This window comes from Microcaecilia unicolor, unplaced genomic scaffold, assembly GCF_901765095.1.
Source record: "Microcaecilia unicolor unplaced genomic scaffold, aMicUni1.1, whole genome shotgun sequence".
Lineage (NCBI taxonomy): Eukaryota > Metazoa > Chordata > Amphibia > Gymnophiona > Siphonopidae > Microcaecilia > Microcaecilia unicolor.
In genome coordinates this window covers 79,260-104,512 of record NW_021963068.1, presented here as the reverse complement: position 1 = coordinate 104,512, position 25,253 = coordinate 79,260, and the positions used below count along the sequence as shown (strand labels likewise).

The 25,253-nt window shown below is 42.1% G+C and overlaps 1 protein-coding gene across 1 annotated transcript in view; it reads left to right on the top strand.

Annotated features, from left to right (window-relative positions):
• Positions 1 to 25,253, top strand: part of LOC115458879 (DNA topoisomerase 2-beta-like) — a 165,979-nt gene that overhangs the window by 138,829 nt on the left and 1,897 nt on the right. The window contains exon 10 of the mRNA XM_030188716.1: positions 16,597 to 16,703. Within this exon, the coding sequence (XP_030044576.1) occupies positions 16,597 to 16,703 (107 nt within the window). The remainder of the gene's footprint in view (positions 1 to 16,596; positions 16,704 to 25,253) is intronic.

Genomic DNA, 25,253 nt, shown 5'->3' with positions numbered 1-25,253 from the left:
AACTGAGTTCGATTCCCACTTCAGGCACAGGCAGCTCCTTGTGACTCTGGGCAAGTCACTTAACCCTCCATTGCCCCATGTAAGCCGCATTGAGCCTGCCATGAGTGGGAAAGCGCGGGATACAAATGTAACAAATAAATAAATCACTCATATAAGATTGCGGATATAATTATATACAGTGGGAGTTGAGAGAGTGAGATATATAGTTGGAGTCTCCCACATAAGAAGTTGGTATTACCTATTTTTGCGAGGAATTAATTAATAACGGTGTATTTGGAGAACAGGAGAAGGCGAAACAACCTGAGGATTCGTGGTCTTCCTGAGATAACTGACTACTAGGACCTTGTACATTTCAGCTACACTTCGCCACCCTTTTACATTACTGTAGGATTCAACAGATCCTTAGCTACGAATACAGAAGGAGCCTCAGATCTTTAAGGATAATAAGGTGTTTTTAGATAGGTGGTGTTCTCTGGATTTTATGAGCCTGTTAATTGAAATATTTAGAGAAAAATTAGAAATAAAGGAGATATTGATAATAAAATTGATAATCTCAAAATAGAAGACCATAATTTTGATACACATCTAGCTTCTTTGAACACCAAATTAGAAGGTTTTAGGAGAGAGATTAATAGAATAAAGTATGGTAATTGCAAATGTGATGAAAATGACTATCGGAAAGGTAATATGTACCCTTGGGCAGAGCCCAGAAGACTGATATACAATAGGTGTAGGATTAGTCAAAGGGATATGGATATTCCCCAGAAACTAGTTAAGAGTAATCGAGAGGACACATCTACTGTTGTTCCAGAAAGAGCATGAAAAAGGACAAGGGACGATTCTGATGAGCTATTTCACCTTACTCAACTCTGATTAATGAGCCAACAGTTATTCAAAGAGACACTGTTGAATCCACTACTTTTATAGACAAGATTTGGGAGACAAGAACCAAGAGAAGAGACACAGAGAGAGGTTACTGTCCCACTCAGAAAGTGAAGTCGAGAGACACAGAGGGAGGTTATTGTCCTTATCAGAGAATGGAGTTTCAAGGGAGAGAAAGTAGCAGAGGTCGGAAAATGAACAGTTTCCATTGCCAGTCTTACAGGAACCCGATATCCCAGTATTTCATTTATCTGATACTGTACTCTCTAGTACAGAGATTTTGGTTTTACATAAAGGTTTGAAGTTTATACCTACGAATCAATATGATCCATTGCAAACTAGTATCAATATATTTAGATTTGAAAGGAAACTTAGGGTCGCTCATTTTTTTTGCTGAACGGGTTCCTTGTAGTACTGACAACTTTGATTAGACGCATTTCTATATGAGTTCCACCTGGTTCGACAGATCCTTTAATTTCAACATTTCATCAAAGTGTATTAAGGGATATAGTCGCATTAGAAGATAAGAAAATGATTTTTTTTCAATCTCTCCAAGGAAGAGAATATGGCCCTCAAGAGTCTTAAAGAACATAAAGACATAGTTGCCGGACTTCTTGTATGGAACAGTATTCTTGATCACAATCCCCCCTCCCTTATCTGCCAGTTTTATTACTATCGGATGCCAATTTTTATTGCATACTAGATACCGATCCAACTGAAGAATTAAGAAAGGACATTCACTTTTGGGTCAATTTTGGTTTTCAATCTGGCTTTTTGACACCTAAAGAGAGAGATTTTTTAATAACAGAAAATCCTGCCAATGCTGTTGCCCAAGATTTGCAAGTCCCTTAGGAATCCCCCTGGAAGGCGCATCGTTTCCACCATAGGTTCTATTTTAGAACCTCTCTCTGTTTTTTGTGGACACTTTTTTTTTCATTCCTCTGGTGAAGTTATATTTGTGATTCATCTCATGTGATCAACCTGTTAGATGAGTTCGATGGTGATCTCACAGATGTAGTTTTGGTCACATTTGATTTGGAAGTACTGCATAATAATATTCTCCAAGAACAGGCTCTCAGGATTATTACAGATGTTTTAAATGCTAGATCTGACAACACTAGGGTACCTAGTGTATTTGGCCTTTATAGCTGTTAAGAAAATTTCTGTTTCAGAAGTAAATTTTATAAACAAATAAGGGGACAGCGATGGGGGCTACCATAGCCCCCAACGTTGCTATGTTATATGTTGCATTTTTTTAAATAGAAGGCAAAAGTAGAGACTAATAGACGATTCACCACTGGAGATGTGAATCCAACAGTCTTTATTATATCAGAGATAACGACCCGACACAGGCCGTGTTTTGACGCTAAAAGCGTCTGCATCAGGAGTCAATAAATACACCAAGTAATGAATGCAAAACGAAGAGTCCTACTTGTATATGTGTTGTCAACTCACTGATCACGTAGCACCAAACAGAATATGCTGGATACAAACTATCAGAGCATTTTTTTAAATTTCTTTTTTTGGATTTGCATCTGTTTCAAGTTGAGTTGAGATTCTGAAGGAGATATATTGATGATGTGCTGGTGTTGTGGAAAGAGAATATCAATAGACTGCTAGAATTTCACAGCTGGCCTAATTCACTTGATGAACATCTACAATTCTCTGTTATGGTCTGGTTAGTGAGCCCTTAAGCAGCAGAGATAGAAACTGGAAAGCAGCAAGGCCCAACTCACATGACCAGGACCAGAAATACTAGGCAAACTAGGAAGAGAGAAAACACTCAAATAGGCTGCAAGGCTGAACTGGAACCCATGCGTATCAGAGCCCACTCACTTGGGCCGCAAGGCCAAATTTGAACTCAAGCAGCAAGCAGAGAAAGAAAAGCAGTATGCACAGACAGAGGCCTGAAGCAGGGGTGAACGTACAATAAGGCAGGCGTGCAACCCAAACACAGAGTCAGCAGACACACTGCATACAAGACAAGGCCAGACAAGATTAGGCCCCACACCTAAGCACACTACCTGAGCTCAGGGCCAAACACCCACACACACAAGCAGCACCAAGCTGCGCTAGAATGCATTCACAAGGGCAGAAGGCAAGCCCACAGACACACACACACAGCACCAAGTTGCGCTGGAACCACTCACAAGGGCAGAAGGCAAGCCCACACACCAAGCTGCACTGGAACTCACAAGGGCAGAAGGCAATGTCTCGGGACCCACTGCTGACCAGCAAGACAGCAAGCTAGGGCAGCTTTGATGTGAGAGCATCGGTCTGGAGAATTGGTGGGGTTAAATTTTACGTCATCCAGTAACAGACGCCGCCCCATCCAAATCCCGAAATGGCTCCTTCACGCGCTGACAGCACGTGTCAGTGGATGCAGCTGAAGATTCCTCCTCCCTCGTCTGCGCTTTCACAGCTCTCAGACAGCGCCAAATCACGGTAGGACTGTGACATTCTCTATGCTGTATGACAACACTGAGATCCCTTTTCTGGTTATTCTAATAAAGAAGAATACTTATGGATTCATTACTACGGTTTATAGAAAATCCACAGACAGGAATCATTTTCTTCATTTTGAAAGTTTCCTTAATAGAAATTTGAAGCAGAATTTGCCATACTCACAGTTCCTCCATTTGGGAAGGTTATGTAGTGACCACACAGAATTCAGTTGACAAGTGATACCTATGGCTAGGAGATTCAGCGATAGAGGATACTCTTGTATTGAAGACAGTGAAACTATCATGGTGTGGCGGTGGCATTAATAATATTCTATTAAAACAAGAACAAAGATTTAGCTTTGAATTGAATACCATCTCCTCAGCAGGGTTAAAGAATTAGATCTGTCAGTGTTCCTGTAGAATAGAAGAGAAGAATGTCTTGTGTTTCAGTTTACTGTTCCTATCATGGGATAGCAACATATGATATTTTGTTTTTTGATATTTTATAACAATGCTGTATACCTGCTGTATTGTTATGTAGGTTTTAAGGTTAACAATATATTATTTTTTTAAATCTTTTTTTCTGTTTTGTGGTAATTCTAAACATGCCTTTGTAATGTTTTTTTTCAGATTCATGAATGTTTTGTTTTTCAATATAAAATATAATTGTGTGTATATATATTGTACTGATGGTTTAATATCTGCTTTGGATGTTTTATGTTATATTTTTTAACAGCAAGTTTATATGGAGATCTTGTATAATGTGCTGTAATCTGCATGTAAGCTATTTTCGTGTATATACTTTTTCAGGTCCTTTCTTTTCAATTAACTCCTTTGTTTTGCTAGCACCTTTTTTGCTTGTTCAGTTTGATATACTTCCAGTTGTGCGCATGTTCATATATTTATTATTTTTTGGTTCTATGAGTGCCCCATGACATCATATCCTACCTCACTAAGGTCGCTTTAAGTTGTGCTTTGCACATGTCCCATTTTTTTTCTGGCAGTTTGTTGGAAGCCATTACTAAGTATGGAAGCGCTTAGTCTGTTTCACTGCTAACTAATATGATAAGCTATGAACTTCATTTTGTCAGTTTATTGTGCTGGATATGATCCGTTTAGAACATGTGATTGTCAGTGTTTGCGCTTATACCATTGAGGGTTTTAAACAATCCAAATATAAACTGGGTACATTAATTACGATATAGCTGCATGAAATTACCTGTATTTATTCCCATGCAACTATCATAATGACAAATCACTTTATTTAAATATTCAAATGTCACTTAAAACCACCTAGGATGTATTATATTTATTATACCCTCCCAATTCCTAAAGCATGTCAATTCCTACAAATCTAATACAACGTAATACCTAGCTGTGTACTTCATAAACATGCAAGTCATTACAAACAACATGTTAATACCAATCACGTGACAGCCCACCCAGTCTTAATCAGATCATGTATTTATCCATAGGTACAGCGCTTGGTATGTCCTCCCGATGTTGCTAATCTCCTCTCAGTTGTTCAGCAGAAATGTCAGTCACTGTCGTCCCCTCAACAATAGACCAATGTATAAAATAAATAAATTATGATAGTTGCTTGAAAATTGAGAATTATAAGATATCTTACGCTGCACTATGGTTTTATAATAAGCGCTGTCTGTATTTTATTCAGTTGGTATTTTAAAGTGGATTTTATGTTGTCACAGAGCAATTATATTTAGACTGCTTTCTAAGACCGTTTTCCTCTGCTCACTACCTCCTCTTAAATTGTATATAGACATTTCTATAGAATCTATATATGTTTTTTAAGCATGGTTTTGTTTTTGTATGAAGTCTTTGCATTTAATGGGCATACAGAATATTGACACGATGACATTTTGAGAGAATTTCCTTGTTTATTTTTTAGAAAGCGTCATCCTGTATTTGTTGCTATTCGTTCAGGTGTTCAGCAGATTCATTACGTGCCTTTGCTTGTTTTGTAGGTAGGATATACAGTATTGCACTATTTACCAATAGGTATTTTTAACTGGTTATTTTATGTAGTATTTCCCTATTTTGTGTTTAACAGTAGCACTGCTTTGAAGGATTCAAGATAGTATTGAAGTTGCTTTCATATTGAATATAGGAGCACATTTGGATTTTATATAGTATTGCATCACATCTTTCTTGATAAAGTCGGGCGTATTTTTTCCTTTTGTTTCAATGTGACCTAGAGGCATATTTTCAAACCTATGGAACTTTGGAAGGTTAAGTGCTTTGAAAATGAGCCCCCTAATCTTTTATCTATGCTGTTTCACATGACTCTTTTGGACATATTTTTTGCCATTGCTGAGAGTATTAGTTTGGTAAGACATTCAGATTCTAACACATCTTTATCAGTTTGTGGTCAGTTTTAGTATATATTTGCATGTTATGGATTGTATTTAATTGTTACATGGGATTAACACAGTTTTTATTTATTGATTAGTTTCACATTTTTGTCACTTCATGTTTTTTGAAAATCGTTATCTGTTTAGTGCTTGTGTTTTAGCATATTCTACTATTATATATGTTTGCTCACATAGATCACTCTTTTTATGAAAGCTTCACTTTTTGATGTGCACATTTTATGCGTGGATACCAGCATATCCAATCACATTCAGATTGTTTTATTTTAATCCATATATATGCTTATATTGTATTATAATGTTATCTTTTTGTTAGACCCCTGAGGCAGGTGCAGTGTTGCATTGCTCCACTCACAGGCCCTTTGTGGTTTTTTTGACGCTTGTATTTGTGTACTTTTGGACCTTCTCTTTTGCTGCTATACTATGACCTTGTAACCATAGTACAACAATTATTTTGCTGATTAGTTTGTTTATTGGGATTTATTAACCGCCTATATGAAAAGATTCACCCAAGGTGGTAGTTAAGTCACAGGGCACATTGCCCTTGGAGCCACTACAATTGGAATGGGCCCACAGAGCTTTGGGACCTGTGTACCTGACCACCCGAGAGATGTGGTAGTGTGTTTGTAATAGTTAATGCAGTGGCCTGAGAACCAGAGAAACTAGGTTTGATTCCCACTGCAGTTCCTTGTGACTGTGGGCAAGCCACTTAACCCTCCATTGCCCCAAATACAAAATAAGTATCTGTATATAATGTGTAAAGTTTACATATTATATACAGCTTCTTATTTTGTACCTGAGGCAATGGAGTGTGAAATGACTTGCCCACAGTCACAAGGAACTTACATTGTAAACCACTGATTGTAACCATAGAAAGGCAGTATTTCAAATCCCATCCCCTTTTCCCTTTCCTCTGCTTTGTTGATAAGGAATGCATGCTGCGAAAGGCCAAGGAATGTGGAGTGTTGCAGGGGAATGGGCACTCTATAGAAGTGTTCCAAGATTTGGCAGCTATTATGCTGGTGGAAAGGAGAGCTTTTCAGGAAATCATACAGTCTTTGGCCAAGGCTCATCTGAGATATTGGTGGACTTTCCCATTTGGGCTGTTGAATAATGGACCACTAATGGTGCCCACATGAGAGTTGCTACAGAAGGTGAGCATCCAAAGATCAGCGTCAGCATGCCACCCAGTGGATATAAACTAGAGACTGGTGGGTTATCGTTGGCAGTGAGTGGACAACTCGCATAATAGACAATGCTGGGGTGGCCCCATATCCAACTTGAGTAGCATGTTTTGTGTTTCAGTGAAGTTTTTGTTTATATAGAGGGATTTTAATGTCTGCAGGATTTAGGGGTGGTGCAGGGGCTTTTGGAGGGGAGAGTTATTGTTGGGCACTTTGAGGATTGATGTTTGGGTTTGGTATGCTTCCTGCTGGGGGCTAGGTGTTTGGTGGTTTTGTGTGTGATATGAGGGTGGGGGGATGAACATGGTACTGTAAAGTGAATGGCTGTGTGGATTTTGAATGTAGGGGCTTGGTGAGACTCTTTGAGGGGTATCACTTCCTGCTATGGTAGAGTGGGGAATGGGAGGTTTTCTCACAAAAGGGTTTGGTGGAGGGGGAATTGGGTTTGGGGGAGACTGATGGGCAGGGACAGGGGAGAGAAAATGGTTGAGTTTATAATTGGGGCCTGGAATTATCTTATATGATTGCGGCAGGGACTAGAAGTATTGAGCTGCTAGTTTCTGCTCTTCATGACAACAAAGAGCAACTGGTTGACGTATAAAAACTGATGGCTGCAACAGTGCATGGCCATTGGCGTGTGGTTGGTCATATGTGCCCAAAGGGGTATGACCAAAGAGGCATTTTGATTACTTGAAGTCTGATTACTGCTATTGGCTGTGGTGGACCTTGAGTTTCTTATTATGGGGAAACAGAAAAGCTAAACTTCAGAATGTTAAGGCTTCCTCCCCTGAAGTCCTCAGACCACTGGATGATAAGCATGTGAAAGCTATTGGGTCTGAAAGGTTGTTATCTGAGCCAATCCCTTCTTTAAGCCTAGAGGTAGAGTCACTGAGCCACAATCCATGATCCCCCGTTGAGCGATCTTGATGAGGTTGCACTGTGTAAAGAATCTGCAAATGCCTTACTATTCCAGCTAGTGCAGGGTTCTTCATCCCCTGGTTTGGAGTCTTTACCTTTAGCTGCTGTTTTTCCCTGCACAGGACCCGAGAGAGAGCTCCAGAGTCTGTGTGGATTATTATTTATGAAGATTGCTGCCAAAAGTGAACACTCATGTATATTCAGTGGCACAGCCTATCCATATAGAAGAAGATTCTATATTAGAACATAAGAATAGCCATACTGGGTCAGACCAATGGTCCATCTAGCCCAGTATCCTGCTTCCAACAGTGGCCAATCCAAGTCAAAATTACCTGGCAGAAACCCATTCCTTGTCATCAAGCAGATGAAGCCATTACGTATGGGTTATGTCCATCAACCAGCAGGGGAGATAGAGAGCACTCAAACTTTCTCAGTGCCCTCTTGGCCAGCTAGCTCCACTGCCTCTTCAGTATTCTCTATCTCCCCTAGCAGGGTGGCTGCAGTTTCTCGAGCTCCAGAAAAATCTGCCGGGAGGTGGTTCCTGGCTTGCCAGTTGTTAACCGGGGTGTTGGAGGCTATAGCAGCTTCACTTTAAAGGCACATAGGTTAGCCCTTTCCCTGCCTTACCCATACCTCCGTGGATGTGGACATATTGCATTGCTTTCCCTGTCCTTACCCACCAACAGTGGATGCAGGCATATAGGTTCGCCCTTTCCCTGCCTTTCCCACTCATCTGAGCCTCCGGAGTCTTCAATACCTCTGCTTTCCTCACAGCGTTAAAAAAAAAAAAAAAAAAAAAAGTTGCGTCGCGTTTTTAAACGCAGAGACGCTGGAACAGAGGTTTTTGGCCTGATTTTCAGCAGGATCGTAGTTGTACGCTAGATCCTTTGAGGTAAGAGTGTTTTCCAACTCCTCCGGGGTGGGCCCGCGATCGGGGTGATTTTGGCGCGAAACCGCCATTTTGGATTTTACTGCCGTTTTTCGGCGATGGCTGCGGACAATGTAAAGCGCTGTTCCACCTGTGGCAAGCGCAAATCAGCAGCAGGGCTCTGTAAATCGTGCTGTACAGGCGTAGGAGCCGGCCCAAGCATGGCGAGCGATGTTTCTTCCCGCTCTGAGCTGGCAGCGGGCGCCATTTTGCTTACACCGCATGGCGCGATCTCCGTGGACACGGAGAGACCTGAGCCGGGTGGGGCACCTCGAGATGAGGTTATTTCAGGAGTGGCTAGCACCGGACAGGATTTGGGTGCCCAGGGTGAGATTTTCTCCCCGGATTTTGTGCTTTTGCTGCATAAAGCATACATGATGAAAAGAGCCCTCCCTCAAGGGTCGCCTGAGGCCCCTTTGATGGCCCCCCCGATGGATTCTGGGACTGCCCAGTGAGGTTTTCCCGGATGATTGGCCCAAAGATAAGTGCAGAAGGGTTAATTCCCCTTCAGATTGTGGTGCACCTTTTTCCCCCCCGTGGTCGGGGTGTGAGGATTCGGAGAACTCTGACAGACGTTCTTGGTCTGAGGAACCGGAGTCAGGTGCGGATTTCCCACAGGATCTGGATGATCCCTCCGCGGTGAGGATTTTCCACCGTGATGAGCTGCCAGCGCTTATTTCAGATACCCTGCAGGCCCTCTCGATTGAAGATCCTGACAGTGGCATGGCCTCCTCGGGTAATCCCAGGATGGCTAGTACCAAGAAAGCTGCTCAGGCCTTCCCTTTGCATGACTCCATCCTAGAGCTTGTGTCGGCTCAGTGGGCTGACCCCGAGGGACCTTTGAGAGTTTTCAGGGCTATGGGGCAGTTATACCCTCTGCGTGAGGGGCATATGGCTCGTTTTCAAATGCCTACAGTGGATGCCCTAGTCACTGCGGTGACAAAGAGAACTACCCTCCCTGTTGAAGGAGGTGTTGCCCTGAAGGATGTTCAAGACCGTAGGCTGGAAACAGCATTGAAACGATCCTTTGAAATTGCAGGTCTCACTGTTCGGGCGTCTGCATGCAGCTGTTATGCTGCTAGAGCCTGCCTAGCTTGGCTGCAACAGGCAGTGGCACAGCCCGGAGATGGAGCGGAGCCCTTCTTGGATGTGGCTCCGCGGATGGAGGTGGCCTTGTCCTTTCTGGCTGATGCCCTTTATGACCTTGTCAGAGCTTCGGCTAAACAAATGGCAGTAGCAGTGGCGGCTCGCCGTCGTCTGTGGCTACGACACTGGGCAGCGGACATGGCCTCTAAGAAAAGGTTGGTGAAGTTGCCTTTTCAAGGACTTCTCCTATTTGGTGAGGAGTTGGAGAAAATTGTGAAAGGCTTGGGTGATCCAAAACCCCAGCGCTTGCCCGAAGATAGGCAGAGGCCTTCCTCTAAGGGTCAGGCGGTCCACTCCTCGTACAGACCTCGCTTCCGTGAAGCTAGAAGGTACCGCCCGGGGCGTTCGGCTGGGTTCACTTCAAGTGCCCGTGGTCAGCAGAGGAACTCCTTTCGCTCGGACAAGCGTTCCGCAGCTGGTGGCTCAAGGCCAGGAGTTCAGGGGCGACCCTCTCAATGATGGTGCGCCGGCCCTCTCCTCGATGCCTGTCATCGGAGGACGACTTTCCCTCTTTGCCGAGGAGTGGGCCAAGATTTCCTCAGATCAGTGGGTTCTGGACCTGATCGGAGATGGATACAGAATAGAATTCAATGCCCCAGTAAGAGACGTGTTTGTGGAGTCCCGATGCGGTTCTGCCGTCAAACGGGCGGCGGTGGAGGAGACTTTACAAGGTCTGATTCAGTTAGGGGCGGTGACCCCGGTGCCTCCCGCCGAGCAAGGCTGCGGCCGATACTCCATCTACTTTGTGGTACCGCGAAAAGGTGGGTCCTTTCGCCCTATTCTGGACTTAAAAGAAGTGAACAAGTCCCTGAGAGTGCGGCATTTCCACATGGAATCCCTGCGCTCCGTCATTGCGGCGGTTCAGCCAGGAGAGTTTCTCACGTCTCTAGACCTGAAAGAAGCTTACTTGCACATACCGATTTGGCCCCCACACCAGAAGTTTCTGAGGTTTGCGGTGTTGGGAAAACATTTCCAGTTCAGGGCCTTGCCTTTTGGCCTCGCCACAGCTCCCCGAACCTTTTCGAAGGTAATGGTGGTAGTAGCTGCTTTTCTCAGGCGAGAAGGTATCAGGGTTCACCCGTACCTAAACGACTGGCTCATCAGAGCAGACTCTGCAACAGAGAGCTTACAAGCTACAGCCAGAGTGGTCTCAGTACTGCAATCTCTAGGCTGGGTCGTCAATATGGCCAAAAGTCACCTGACCCCTTCACAATCTCTAGAATTTTTGGGGGCCAGGTTCGACACAGTCTCGGGTTATGTGTTCCTACCCAAGCTAAGGCGGTGCAAGCTTCAGAATCAGGTCCGTCTGCTCCTGAGGATGCCCCGCCCGCGAGCTTGGGACATTGTCCAGCTGCTGGGATCGATGACAGCCACGATGGAAGTGGTACCCTGGGCGAGAGCGCACCTGAGACCGCTACAGTATTCCCTACTCCAGAGGTGGTCTCCAGTTTCTCAGGATTACCAATGCAGACTCACTTGGCTCCCTGCGGCCCGACTCAGCATGGAGTGGTGGCTCTCGGACAGCATGCTGCGGCGAGGAATGCCGCTGACGCTCCCCATTTGGTGCCTGGTGGTAACGGATGCCAGCCTGAAGGGCTGGGGCGCACATTGCAAGGGGAAGCATGCCCAGGGTCTATGGACACCCGAGGAGTCGGAGTGGTCTATCAACCGCCTAGAGTTGAAAGCGGTGTTTCAGGCGCTTCTGGCTTTTCAAGTGACCCTGGAAGGATTGGCTGTCAGAGTGATGTCGGACAACACGACAACAGTGGCCTATATAAATCGACAAGGCGGAACAAGGTGCAGAGCACTAGCTGCGCAGGCCGAACTGATTTGCCACTGGGCCGAGCTGCATCTTCAGTGTCTGTCGGCAGTTCATATTGCAGGTCAGAGCAATGTGCAGGCCGATTATCTGAGCAGGCATCAGATCGATCCAGCAGAATGGAATCTGGCAGACGAAGTATTCCTGCAGATCTGTGCCAAATGGGGCAAGCCCGTGATGGATCTCATGGCGACAAGTTCCAATGCCAAAGTCCCGTGCTTCTTCAGCAGACGGAGAGATCCTCGCTCAGCGGGGTTGGATGCCTTGGCTCAACCCTGGCCTCCGGGTCTTCTTTATGTGTTTCCCCCCATGGCCCTTGATAGGGCGCCTGCTCTTGCGGATTCGGCTGCACCCAGGAGAAGTGGTCCTCATCGCCCCGGATTGGCCAAGGAGACCTTGGTATGCAGACCTCCGACAGATGCTCCTGGAGGCTCCTCTGCCGTTACCTCTGGTACCGAACCTGTTGACTCAGGGTCCGGTAGCCATGGAGGACGCCTGCCGCTTTGGTCTTACGGCATGGCTATTGAGAGGGCGCAATTGAGGGATAAAGGTTATTCCAATAAAGTGATTTCCACTCTCCTGCAAACCCGCAAGCGGTCCACTTCCGTAGCTTATGCTAGGATTTGGTGCCTGTTTGAGTCTTGGTGTGCTTCCAGAGCCATTGCACCAATGCAGGCTTCTGTCTCGCCAATTCTGGACTTTTTGCAGGAAGGTGTACAAAAAGGCTTGGCCTATAATTCCCTGCGGGTGCAAGTGGCAGCGTTGGCCTCCCTTCGTGGTAAGGTGGGAGGCGTGTCTTTGGCTGCTCACCCAGACGTGGCACGGTTTCTTAGAGGGGTGCTTCGGCTCCGACCTCCCGTGCGAGCACCCTGTCCAGCTTGGAACCTGGGGCTAGTTTTGAAAGCCCTGCAGGCATCTCCTTTTGAGCCGCTTCGGCGAGTATCGGGGAGGGATTTGACACTGAAGGCCGTTTTTCTGGTGGCCATTACCTCGGCGAGACGGGTGTCAGAGCTCCAGGCGCTGTCCTGTAGAGACCCATTTCTGCAATTTTCGGAGTCCGGAGTCACGGTTCGGACCATGCCTTCCTTTATGCCTAAGGTGGTTTCAGCGTTTCACCTAAACCAGCCTATTTTCTTGCCCTCTTTTTCAGAGGAAGAGTTTCCAGAATCTTTTGGGCAGCTGCACCTTTTGGATGTGCGCAGGACTCTGCTGCAGTATCTGCGAGTTACTAACTCTTTCAGGACTTCTGATCATCTGTTTGTTTTACTATCAGGTTCTTGCAGAGGGTCTCCAGCGTCTAAGGCCACTATTTTCCACTGGCTCAAAGAGACTATCTTTTCAGCTTATCTGCTGGCCGGCCGGGTGCCGCCTGTAGCCTTTAAGGCGCATTCTACTAGAGCGATTTCTTCCTCTTGGGCTGAAACTGGAGCACTCTCTCTTCAAGAGATATGCAGTGCAGCAACATGGGCTTCTAAGCTCTCCTTTGCCAGACATTACAGGCTGGATGTGGCTGCCAGGATGGATGCGCGTTTTGGAGCACAAGTGCTAGCGCGTGGTGTGGCTTGTTCCCACCCTATCTAGGGATTGCTTTGTTACATCCCATACGTAATGACTTCATCTGCTTGATGACAAGGAAGGGAAAATTAGGTTCTTACCATGATAATTTCCTTTCCTTTAGTCATAGCAGATGAAGCCATGAGCCCTCCCTGTTGGATTGTCAGTATGCTGTAAATTGGGTTTTTTCAGGTTCTGTTCTAATTTCCTGAAGTTCCTTCCTTGGGAGAAAGTTGGAAAACAATCTTCAGGATTCATGTTCAGTTTAACTTTAGGAGGATGAGTTCATTCCCTCCAGTATGTTTTTTGGAGGATGTGTTGATTCCCTCCAGGAGGCGCGTGTGTTCCCCTCCAGTTCTATAAATAGGAGGATGAGTTCATTCCCTCCAGTGTGTTGGGAGGATGTGTGATTCCCTCCAGGAGGTGCGTGTGTTCCCCTCCACTTCTACAATAAGGAGGATGAGTTTATTCCCTCCAGGAGGATGTGCATTCCCTCCTTTATGAGTTCATGCCCTTGTGATGGGCCATCGTTCGCTGTGAGGAAAGCTCTTGTGATTCCCATTGCGGTTTGCCATACTGCTTTGGAAGCTTCAAATACTGAAGAGGCAGTGGAGCTAGCTGGCCAAGAGGGCACTGAGAAAGTTTGAGTGCTCTCTGTCTCCCCTGCTGGTTGATGGACATAACCCATACGTAATGGCTTCATCTGCTATGACTAAAGGAAAGAAAATTATCATGGTAAGAACCTAATTTTCCCATTAATAGCAACATTCCATGCTACCAATCTCGTGGCAAGCAGTGGTTTCCTCCACGTCCATCTCAATAACAGACTACAGACTTTTCCTCCAGGAACTTGTCCAAACGATTTTGAAACCTAGATACACTAATTGCTATTACTACATCCTCTGGCATCGAGTTCCAGAGCTTAACTATTCTTAAAGTGAAAAAATATTTCCTCCTATTTGTTTTTAAAGTATTTCCACATAATTTCATTGAGTGTCTCCTGGTTTTGTATTTTTTGAAAGAGTGAAAAATCGATTCACTTCTACCCATTCTACACCACTCAGGATTTTATAGACCTCAATCATATCACCCCTCAGCCATCTCTTTTCCAAGCTAAAGAGCCCTAACCTCTGTAGCCTTTCCTCATATGGGAGGAGTTCTGTTCCTTTTATCATTTTGGTCACTGTTCTTTGAACCTTTTTTAGTAGTAGCTCAAGATGAATTACATTTAGGTACACTAGGAATTTTCCTGTTCCTGGAGTGCTCACAATCTAATTTTGAACCTGAGGCCATGAAGGGTTAAGTGATTTGCCCAAGATCACAAAGAGCAGCAGTGAGATTTGAACCAGGCACCCCTGTATGTCAAGCCCAGTTCTCTAACTTGAAATGATGGTGCAGGAAGAGGAGATTTAGATTTGTTAGGAACTGGACAACATTCTGGGGATGAGGGGAGCCTATTCTGAAAAGATGGGCTTCACCTTAACTAGGGTGGAACCAGCCTTCTGACACTAATGTTTAAAAAGAGGATAGAGCAGCATTTAAACTAGAACTTGGAGGGAAGCCAAGAGTCGCACATGATCATCTGGTAGAGAGCATGCGATAAAAGTAAAAGTAGCCCAGATGCCTCTAGTGAAGAGCAGACTGATTTGAAAGATTACATGTTATCACTATCAACTCCTAAGCAAATTGAAGGCAACAAACATTCTTTGAAATGTCTGCATTCAAATGCTAGAATCATGAAAAATAAGGTGCAACAGTTAGTATACATAGCACTGAATGAAGAGGTAGATATAATAGGTGTTTTTTTGAGGATGCTACCTTGGGCATACTAGATTTCAGCTTTCTACCTAAAGCTTACATTTGGCTTCCAGAGCCTTTCTCCTAGATATACCTATTCATTGTACTAACTCAGCCAGCTCCTCTCTAGCAGTGTCTTAAAATATAATCTAGGTGACTTGCAAGGTCTGCCATATTCACACCAGGTAGGCAGATGACCAAGTGATCTCATGCCCACCAGTCCCCCAGTTATCTATATACCTAGAGATTGAATTGCCAGCTTTCCTAACCCTTCCCTCTTGGACAGAAGCTCCTGGAGACATATCCTTGTTTTGAGAAGATATTATTGCATCCCCTGGAAAGCAGATCATAGCTACAGGATTACTTCCTGCCAAATCAAGGTACTACTGTCCCTTCAGGTGATCTCTCTTCTCCAAGGTGGCACAGAGGCTGCCAAACTGGAGGTAGGTCTTCTCTGTTATGTCCATGTAGGTCTCCTTTGTATACCTGACTGTTTCAGCACCTCTAGATCTTTTACTCTAGCTTCCAAGGATTGTACTTTGTATAAAGTGGACCCATATGATTTCCCATCAATTGGGAGATAATCATATATGTGGCACTCAGTCCAAAAGTCTGGATATCACCCTCTTAGCTGTTGGACTTCTGTCTACATCTTAGTATTGGTGAGCTTTTTGGTTATTTCACTTTCCTAGGGGAGTAGGGATAACCAAACCATTATAAAGGCCCTTCAGATTATTTTATATATTTTGTTACTGTTTTATATTTGCTTCTCAATGAATTGCAAATAGTTTGTTGATTAGTACTGATCATTGTATCGATGAGAATACCCTGTCATCTTAATTTGAGATAACTGCCTATAAATTACGGAATGTGCCTGTAGAGCAGTTTTTCCCAAATCCGGTCCTGGAGTACCCCTTGCCGGGCAGGTTTTCAGGATATCCACAATGAATATTCATGAAATAGATTTGCATATATTGGATGCAGTGTATGTAAATCAAGTTCATACATATTCATTGTGGATATCCTAAAAACCTGACTGGCAAGGGGTACTCCAGGACCGGATTTGGGAAAAACTGCTATAGAGGGTGGGTGGGAAAGAAGGCTAAATAAAGGTAGGACAAATTGAATTTAGGCTCTTTAAGCTAAGAACTAATTTTTGCTTTTTAATGAAATTATAGAAGGTCATTGATAAATTCCCTGTTTTTGTCTTATCTCCCAAGCTTTGTCACCAAATTTCCCAGCAAAGTAATGTTCACTTACACATAGAGGCTTTATCTGCTCTCAGTATTCCCCCAGAAAAGGAATTTTGTAATGGTTAACAGATTTTGTGTGGATGAAACTTGTTATTCTTTCTAAACTTTGTAATGTTTTCCATTAATAATCTTTTTTTTTTTTTTTTTACTGTGAATACTATAATTAGTTTGTGATAAGTATATTGTTGATGTCAATATTTAGTGTTAATATCACAAACTTTATATGTTTTGTACAGGTCAGATTTGATATTCTGATTGTAATTCTTTTTCTTCCATTCTAGGTAAAGGCAGGGGCAGGAAAAGGAAACAATCTGATTCAGAAAATGAAGGTGAATATACTCCAGCAAAGAAACAAGCCAGATCATCAGCAGGAAAAGTCAGAACACAAGTGAGTTTGGGGAGGCTTGATTTTTTTTTTTTTTTTAAATTTAGATACGTAATAAAGACCACCTCCTATAATTACACTGAGTATGCATTATATTTTATTTAAATATTTCTATCCCACTTTCTTCTAGGTGGGTTATTCATATCCAATGAACATACGTTATCTTTGAGGACAATTAACATAACTGTGTGGGTAGCTGTAAAACAAGAACTATTTTATCTGTGGATTCTGTAGCAATGGGTTTCCCTTTGAAAGCTGCTTAGGACAAAGTACCTTCTGATCTTTACACCTGCTTTTTCTGTTACTACTACTATCAAAAATGGCATGCATAGTTTCAAAAAATACAAAACCATGCACATTGCTTCACCCTGATCTAACTCCACCTCAGGAACCTTCCCATGAAAATTCAGGTAAAAGTAAGGGCAGCTGTCACGAAATGCCTAGCCACCCGCCTGGGGTTACTCTGCGGCCACTTAGAGAGTCTATTCCCAGCACAGCTCAGGTCTTCACCTGCTGCTTATTCTGTACGCTAGAACCCTCCTCCCACCAACTGGGTCACAACCGCCTCTGAGCAAGTCTCCCGCTCTCAAATTATCCCCAGTGATTTCTAGGTTACCGGGGCCACACTCCCAGTGGTCACAGACCCAACACACAAACCACTAGGATTATTTTATCAGTCCACACAGCAGAGGCAATAAACTGAATAGTATTCATTGACTTAAAAATATTGAACAACGAATAAAAAAGGTGCAATCAACAAACAATAACAGGTAACTGAAATATAAATCAATTATAAAACTATCTAAACATTTGTTAACTAGCTGAGTGGTACCTGGGAAGATCAGGACATAAAATTGTTTGCAGAGCCTCAGCAAAGAGATCCTACTCTCTTTTCCTGGCTAAGACTGGGGGAAAGCCCAGTAAAATCCAAATGGAATGAGCTCCTGGACCAATCAGATCCCAGAACAACAATCTTTGAAAGTATACTGCAGACTGCCTTTCCAAAAGGCTTAAACAAAGAAAACAGCCTTGGTTCTACAGCATCTTCAAAACATAATCATGCACCACCTGCTATCCAAACTAGAGAAATACACTTCAAGAATTAATAAAGGCAGTTTTACAGGCTTAAAATACACTGTTTTATCACAGCGGCATTTCACATTGTAATTTTACCCGTCGGTAGCTGTTTACAGTTGTATAGTAAAGTTGAAGCACACCTAGTTAAACTGTATGTTTCAATGAATCCCTAAGTGAACACAGGCTGATACAATCTCTACATGGTACAAAGTTACAGAACATCCTACCATTTGCAAATTTTTTTTTTAGAGGATCAAAATAATAGTGAATATGGCAATAGAAATTTTCCCCAGTCTTCAGGCTTCTGTTGCAGTGACCTACCTAAGTAGAGCTTTGAATTCGAAATCTAATTTATGTTCTTTCAGTACTGAAACAGAACCTGAAAACCATTCTCTAGAAGAGGCCTCACCAAGTCATAAGAACATAAGAATAGCCATACTAGGTCAGACCAATGGTCCATCTAACCCAGTATCCTGCTTCCAACAGTGACCAATCCAGGTCACAAGTACCTAGCAGAAATCCAACTAGTAGCAACATTCCATGCTACCAGCCCTTGGACAAACAGTGGCTTCACCCATGTCCATCTCAATGACAGCATATGGACTTTTCCTCCAGGAACTTGTCCAAACATTTTTTAAACCCAGATAAAGCTAACTGCTGTTACCACATCCTCTGGCAGCAAGTTCCAGAGCTTAACTATTTTGAATGAAAAAATACTTCCTCCTATTTTAAGTACGTCCATGTAATTTCATTGAGTGTCCCCTGGTCTTTGTACTTTTTGAAAGAGTGAAAAATCGATTCACTTCTACCCATTCTATATCACTCAGGATTTTATAGACCTTAATGATATTCCCCCTCAGCCATCTCTCTTCCAAGCTGAAGAGCCCTAAACCTCTTTAGCCTTTCTTCATATGAGAGGCGTTCCATCTGCTTTATCATTTTGGTTGCTCTTCATTGAACCTTTTCTAATTCTGCTATATGTTTTTTTGAGATACGGCAACTGGAAGTAACACAGTACTTAAGGTGAGGTAGCACCATGCAGCGATACAGAAGCATTATACTATTCTTAGTCTTATTTTGCATCCCTTTCCTTATAATTCATAGCATCCTATTTGCTTTTTGGCTGCTGCCGCACACTGGGCAGAAGATTTCAGCATATTGTCTACAATAATACATAGATCTTTTTCTTGAGTGCTGACTCCTAAGGTGAACCCTAGCATCAGGTAACTATAATTGAGATTATTCTTCCCAATGTGCATCACTTTGCGTTTGTCTACATTAAATTTCATCTGCTATTTGGATGCCCATTCTTCCAGTTTTCTAAGGTCTTCCTGCAATTTTTCACAATCCACATGTCTTTTGACAATTTTGAATAGTTTTGTGTCATCTGCAAATTCAATCACCTCACTTGTCGTTCTGTTTTCCAGCTTATTAATAAATATATTAAATCGCCCTGATCCCAGTACACATGTCTGCAGCACTCCACTATTCACCCGCCTCTATTGACAAAAATGGCCATTTAATCCTATCCTCTGTTTTCTGTTTGATAACCAATTAATTCCTAATCCACAGAAGGACTTTTTAATTTTCTCAGGAGTCTCTCATGAGAAACTTTGCCAAAAGCTTTCTGAAAATCCAGATACAGTATATCAACCAACTCACCTTTATCCACATGTTTGTTTACGCGTTCAAAGAAATGAAGCAAATTGGTGAGGCAAGACTTTCCTTGGCTAAACTCTGCAGACCCTGTCCCATGAAACCATGTTTATCTATGTGTTCCATAATTTTATTCTTTATAATAGTTTCCACTCGTTTCCCTGGCACTGAAGTCGGCTTTGCCAGTCTGTAATTTCCCGGATACCCCTGGAATCCTTCTTAAAAATCAGCATTGCATTGGCCACTCTCCAATCTTCAAATACTACGGATGATTTTAATGGTAGGTTACAGATCACTAACAACAGATCAGCAATTTCATGTTGGAGAAGAGACGGCTGAGGGGAGATATGATAGAAGTGTATAAAATAATGAGTGGAATGGATCGGGTGGATGTGAAGCGACTGTTCACGCTATCCAAAAATACTAGGACTAGAGGGCATGAGTTGAAGCTACAGTGTGGTAAATTTAAAACGAATCGGAGAAAATATTTCTTCACCCAACGTGTAATTAGACTCTGGAATTCGTTGCCGGAGAACGTGGTACGGGCGGTTAGCTTGACGGAGTTTAAAAAGGGGTTAGATAGATTCCTAAAGGACAAGTCCATAGACCGCTATTAAATGGACTTGGAAAAATTCCGCATTTTTAGGTATAACTTGTCTGGAATGTTTTTACGTTTGGGGAGCGTGCCAGGTGCCCTTGACCTGGATTGGCCACTGTCGGTGACAGGATGCTGGGCTAGATGGACCTTTGGTCTTTCCCAGTATGGCACTACTTATGTACTTATGTACTTATGTACTTATGAGTTCTTTCAGTACCCTGGGGTGTATTCCATCCGGTCCAAGTGATGTATCACTCTTTAACTTGTCAGTTTGGCTCAGTGCATCTTCCAGGTTCACTGAGATTTCTTTCAGTTCCTACACATCGTCACCCTTGACAACCATTTCCGGTACAGGTAGATCTCTTACATCATCTTCCATAAAGACCGAAGCAAAGAATTCATTTAATCTCTTTTATGGCCTTGTCCTCTTAGTGCCCCTTTTGCTCCTTCACAATCTAATGGTCCCATGGATTCCCTCATAGCCTTTCTGCTTCTGATGTACCTGAAAAATGTGGTATGCGTTTTTGTCTCCACGGCAAGTTTTTCTTCATATTCTGTTTTATCCTCCTTTATCAGTGCTTTGCATCTAGCTTGACACGGCTTATGTTACTTCTTATTTTCTTCATTCGGATCCTTTCTCCATTGTTTGAAGGAAGCTCTTTTGGCTCTAATAGCCTATTTCACTTCACATTTTAACCATGCTGGCTTTCGTTTCCTCTTCTTTCCACCTTTGTTAATGCTTGGTATACATCTGGTCTGGGCTTCCATGATGGTATTTTTAAACAATGTCAATATCTGATTTAAAATCCTAACCTGAAACTGACCATTTCAACTTCTTTTTAACTATTTTCCTCATTTTGTCATAGTCTCCCTTTTGAAAATTGAATGCTGCTACAGTAGATTTCTTTAGTGACTTCACTCCAGATATGAGCTCAAATCTGGTCACTGTTTCCCAGCGGATCCAACAACGTTACCTCTCGTACTATGCCCTGCATTCCACTAAGGACTAGATCTAAAATAGCTCCCCTTCTTGTCGGTTCTTGGACCAGTTGCTCCAAGAAGCAGTCATTTATTACATCTCCCTTGCGCTCCCTGATGTAGCATTTATCCAGTCAATACCGGGGTAATTGAAATCACCCATTATTAAAATGTTGCCCAATTTGCCATCTTTCTTAATTACTGTAAACATCTGTTCATCTGTCTGTTTCTTTCCTGGCGGGCAGTAATAGAGCCCTACTTAGTATACTCTTTCCCTTCACACATGGAATTTCTACCCACAAGGATTCCACGCTGCTATGTGTTTCATGTAGAATATTTGTTTTGTTTGATTCAGTTTCCTCTTTAACATATAGCACACCCTCCTCCCTCCAATTTGATCCACTCTATCATTGCAATAACTGCGTCCTATTGATTGTCCTCCTTCCACCAGTTGTCTGTATATCAAAGGTATTTCTTTCACTGCTCACCCTATAACATGTAGAACTGTGCCAATAGCCTGTCTAGCGCCCATACTTGCAGTTCTCCTTTGTTAGGGCCCCTTTTACTAAGCCACATAGGTGCGTACGCATGGCCAACATGTACCAAATTGGAGTTACCGCCCGGTTACAGAGTGGCTCTTGTAGTAATTTCAATTTTGACGCGCATCCGCAAAATAGTTTTTATTTTCTGGCACAGGACATTACCATTCTTTACCGCTAGGTCTATGGCTGGTGGTAAGGTCTCAGACCTCAAATGGACATGTGGCAATTTTGATTTTGCCACACATCCATTTTTGGCAAAAAAAAGGGCTTTTTTACCGGTGCGCTGAAAAATGGATTGGCGCGCACCCAAAACCCGTGCCTACACTACCACAAGCCATTTTTCAGCGTGCCTTTGTAAAAGGACGCCTTAGTTTACAAATGCTTCTTGTTGCCTGCTAAAGGACCTGTTTACTAAGCAGTGCTAAGGGTGTTCTAGCGTTTTTAGTGCGCACTAAATGCTAAAGATATTCATAGAAGTATATTGGTGTCTCTAGCATTTAGCACATACTAATTTTAGGCGCATGCTAAAAACACTAGCACGTCTTAGTAAAGAGGGCCCTAAGTGTCTTTCTGTTCTTGCCTTTGGAATTTTTACCTCTCTGCCTTGCAGAATTCTTCAAGCTAGGAAATATTCTTAGATTTCCTTGCATGCTTTGCTTGTTTGATATTACCCCACAGATTTTCAACAATATTCAAATCTGGGAAGTATGAAGACCATTCCAAAAGCTTCATCTTTCTTTCCCATAAATAATTCATAGTTGATTTAAGATAATCTTTCCGGTCATTGTCTTGCTGAAATATCCAGCCTTTCAGCTTCCGTTTCTTCATTGACTCTGGGACATTAAGCTCTAGGATACATTTAGTTGAATCAGTTTCCCATGCAAATCATAATAGACCCACCTGGTTTGGCCACTGTTGGAAACAGGATACTTGGTCTGACCGAGTATGGCTTGTCTTACGTTCTTGTATCATGTGCTGAACAGTTGGCAGGGTGTTCTTTCCTTCAAGTATTTCATCCGTTTTCTTCAAAAATAGCTTGTGTGATTGTGGATGAATGGTTCAGTTTATCAGACCAAAGCACCTTGTTCCAAACCTTTTCTGGCTTACTTTAAACAATGACTTTTGTGGTGATGTCATAGAACAGGTTTCCTTCTGACAACACTCCCACATAGATCATTGCTATGTAAGCAGTGCTGTGCTTATGGCCCTGTGGATAGCTACAGTGTCAGCTGAACTTTTCAGCATATTGGTAGTGATCTGTGAGTTCTATTTTACAACTTTGACTGATTTTGTGGGTAGCTCTGTCAGATGTTTTAGTCTTCATGTCTTGTCTTGCCTTGACTTCATCAGTCGCGTGTAACTCCCATTTCTAAACAGTGTTTCTGACAATTGAAAATGCTAACTTGAAGCATTTAGAGGTTTTTTTTATAGCCTTCCCTAGCTTTGTAATAATAAATAGTTGATGAAAACAGCAACACTCAGATCCTAAGAGTTAGAAGAATTATAGTTTTTGTTCAACTGTGGCATTGTCTTCACCTTATAAATTGAAGGCTTAACAAATCAATCAACATTTTGGGCCTAATTAACAATTTAAAAGAGTAGTAAATTAACTGTAAATATGTCTACACTTTTGCATGTACCAAATTCACTTTTTATTTTAATTTTTCTTTTTTCAAACCATTGACCTCTGCAATTTCAATGCAAAATTACTATTTGAAAGATGTGTGTAACTTTTTACCATGTAGGTGGTGTTTTGAATACCGTTCTCCTAGGGATTCTTTGACATACACAATTTTACCAAGGGTACATAAATTTTATCATACATTTCTACTTGAGTGAATGTCTTTTCTTTTAAAAATTAACCCTCTCTGTTTGTCAACTCAGTTCCCCACTTAATTCAATTTTAGCGAAAACATATCTGACCCTTTCTAGGAAAACATGAGTAAGTCACTAAACTTTAGTCATGTTTTCTCAGAGAGGGTGACATATCTATCCGTAGGCAGAATTTGGGCTATGCAGTGATGTTTCTTAAAAAAAAAAAGATTGGGGGGGGGGGGGGGGGCAGAGAAACCAAAAAATTGTCAGCCAGCAGTCACCCACTCCCATCTAGTAGTATATTCTTTATTTTTTCTGTGGTTTAATGTTGTCTTTTTTAAAGTGTATTTTAATTGTTATAATTTTCTAATTTCTGAAATGTAAATATTTTCAAGAATCATATAGAACATTTACATTTCTCTTAAGAATACAGTGTGGTCTTCATTCTAGGTTCATTTTTATTAGATTTATATCCCACAAAAATTCAAATTTGGTTCTATGCAGCTTACATGGATTAAAAAGATCACAGATACATTTCAAAAATACATAATTGAGGCAAGGATTATAAATTAAATAGAAATATTCTTAGATAGAAAAGGAAGTCATAACAAGAATAGCAAAATATAGGCCACTGTTGGGTCACATTTAGCAGAAGAAATTTCTTAAATAGAAAAGTTTTCAGGTTCTTGCAAAACTTCTGTTTGTGCAGAAAAGAAAGCAACATACTTCAGTTGTATATGTCCCTCTAGAGTGTAATTCTGTATTATTCTGCACTTTTTCTGCCCTGTCAAATGCCTCCCTCAAAAATACATGTTCATATTTTTACTTTACTCTTGTAATGGTTCTACCTTATTCTGTCAGCATTTCACTGAAAGGGGCAATAAGTTGTAGCAGTAATTGGTAATCTTTAGTGCTAAAATTCATGGTCATCAAGGCAACACATTCCATATCGCCTATTAAGCATAGGAATTTTAATATATTCAGCATATTATCTGATTTGACAGATATGATGACTCTGGAAATTAAACATTTGACGTAGAAGATAAGTACTTCAGTATACTCTTCCATAATCAAACTATTTTTTAGTACTTGGAATGATGGATAGGGAAGCTGGAAAACATAAATCAGATTGTTAAACCATATAGTGAGTTTAAACCACCCATTCTCTATTCTGTATCTCTTACTTTTTTTAAATTTGATATACCAACTTCTGTAGGTCATCCCACAGTGATCTACAATCTAAAACAAAACACCCAAATTCAGTCATACACAATTGAATATCCTTCTCTAAACCTGTTCTTCACCCATCCAAATCATTCTAGCTAATGCCTAAAATACAGTTTTTTTTAACTTTTAAAACTATATGCTTGCCAACCAATCAGCATCAAGTAACTTCTGATAGTTGTTATTGTAGCTTCGCTTCACCTTTTACCCTCTTTCGGTCTCATAGATCACCACCTTTTTCTTCGCCAACTTAAAAACCTTAGTATCTGGAGCACTGTACTTAATTGGTTTGCCTTCTGCTTATCAAACCGCTTATTCCAGGTTCACACCGGTTCTCACTTCTTGCAGAAGTAGGGGCTACAGCTAAGAAACTGTATAAGCAGAGGTAGGGGAGCCAGAATTATGTGAAATAGGTTAGGAGCTAATACTGACCCCTGTGGAACTCCACAGGCTACATCATAGGAGAAGGATTATATCCAGACTTTGTTCACTGTTGATACTCCTATTGATATCCCACTTCAAACTTGCCTTCGAGCAGTTGATGGGTGGCTACAGGACAACCTCTTTATTCTTAATTCTACAAAATGTGGGGCTATTCATTTTCCTTTTCTTTGTGCTAGTATTCCCCCTCTCTAATGGTGACAAACTCCTCTGTTCAATCTA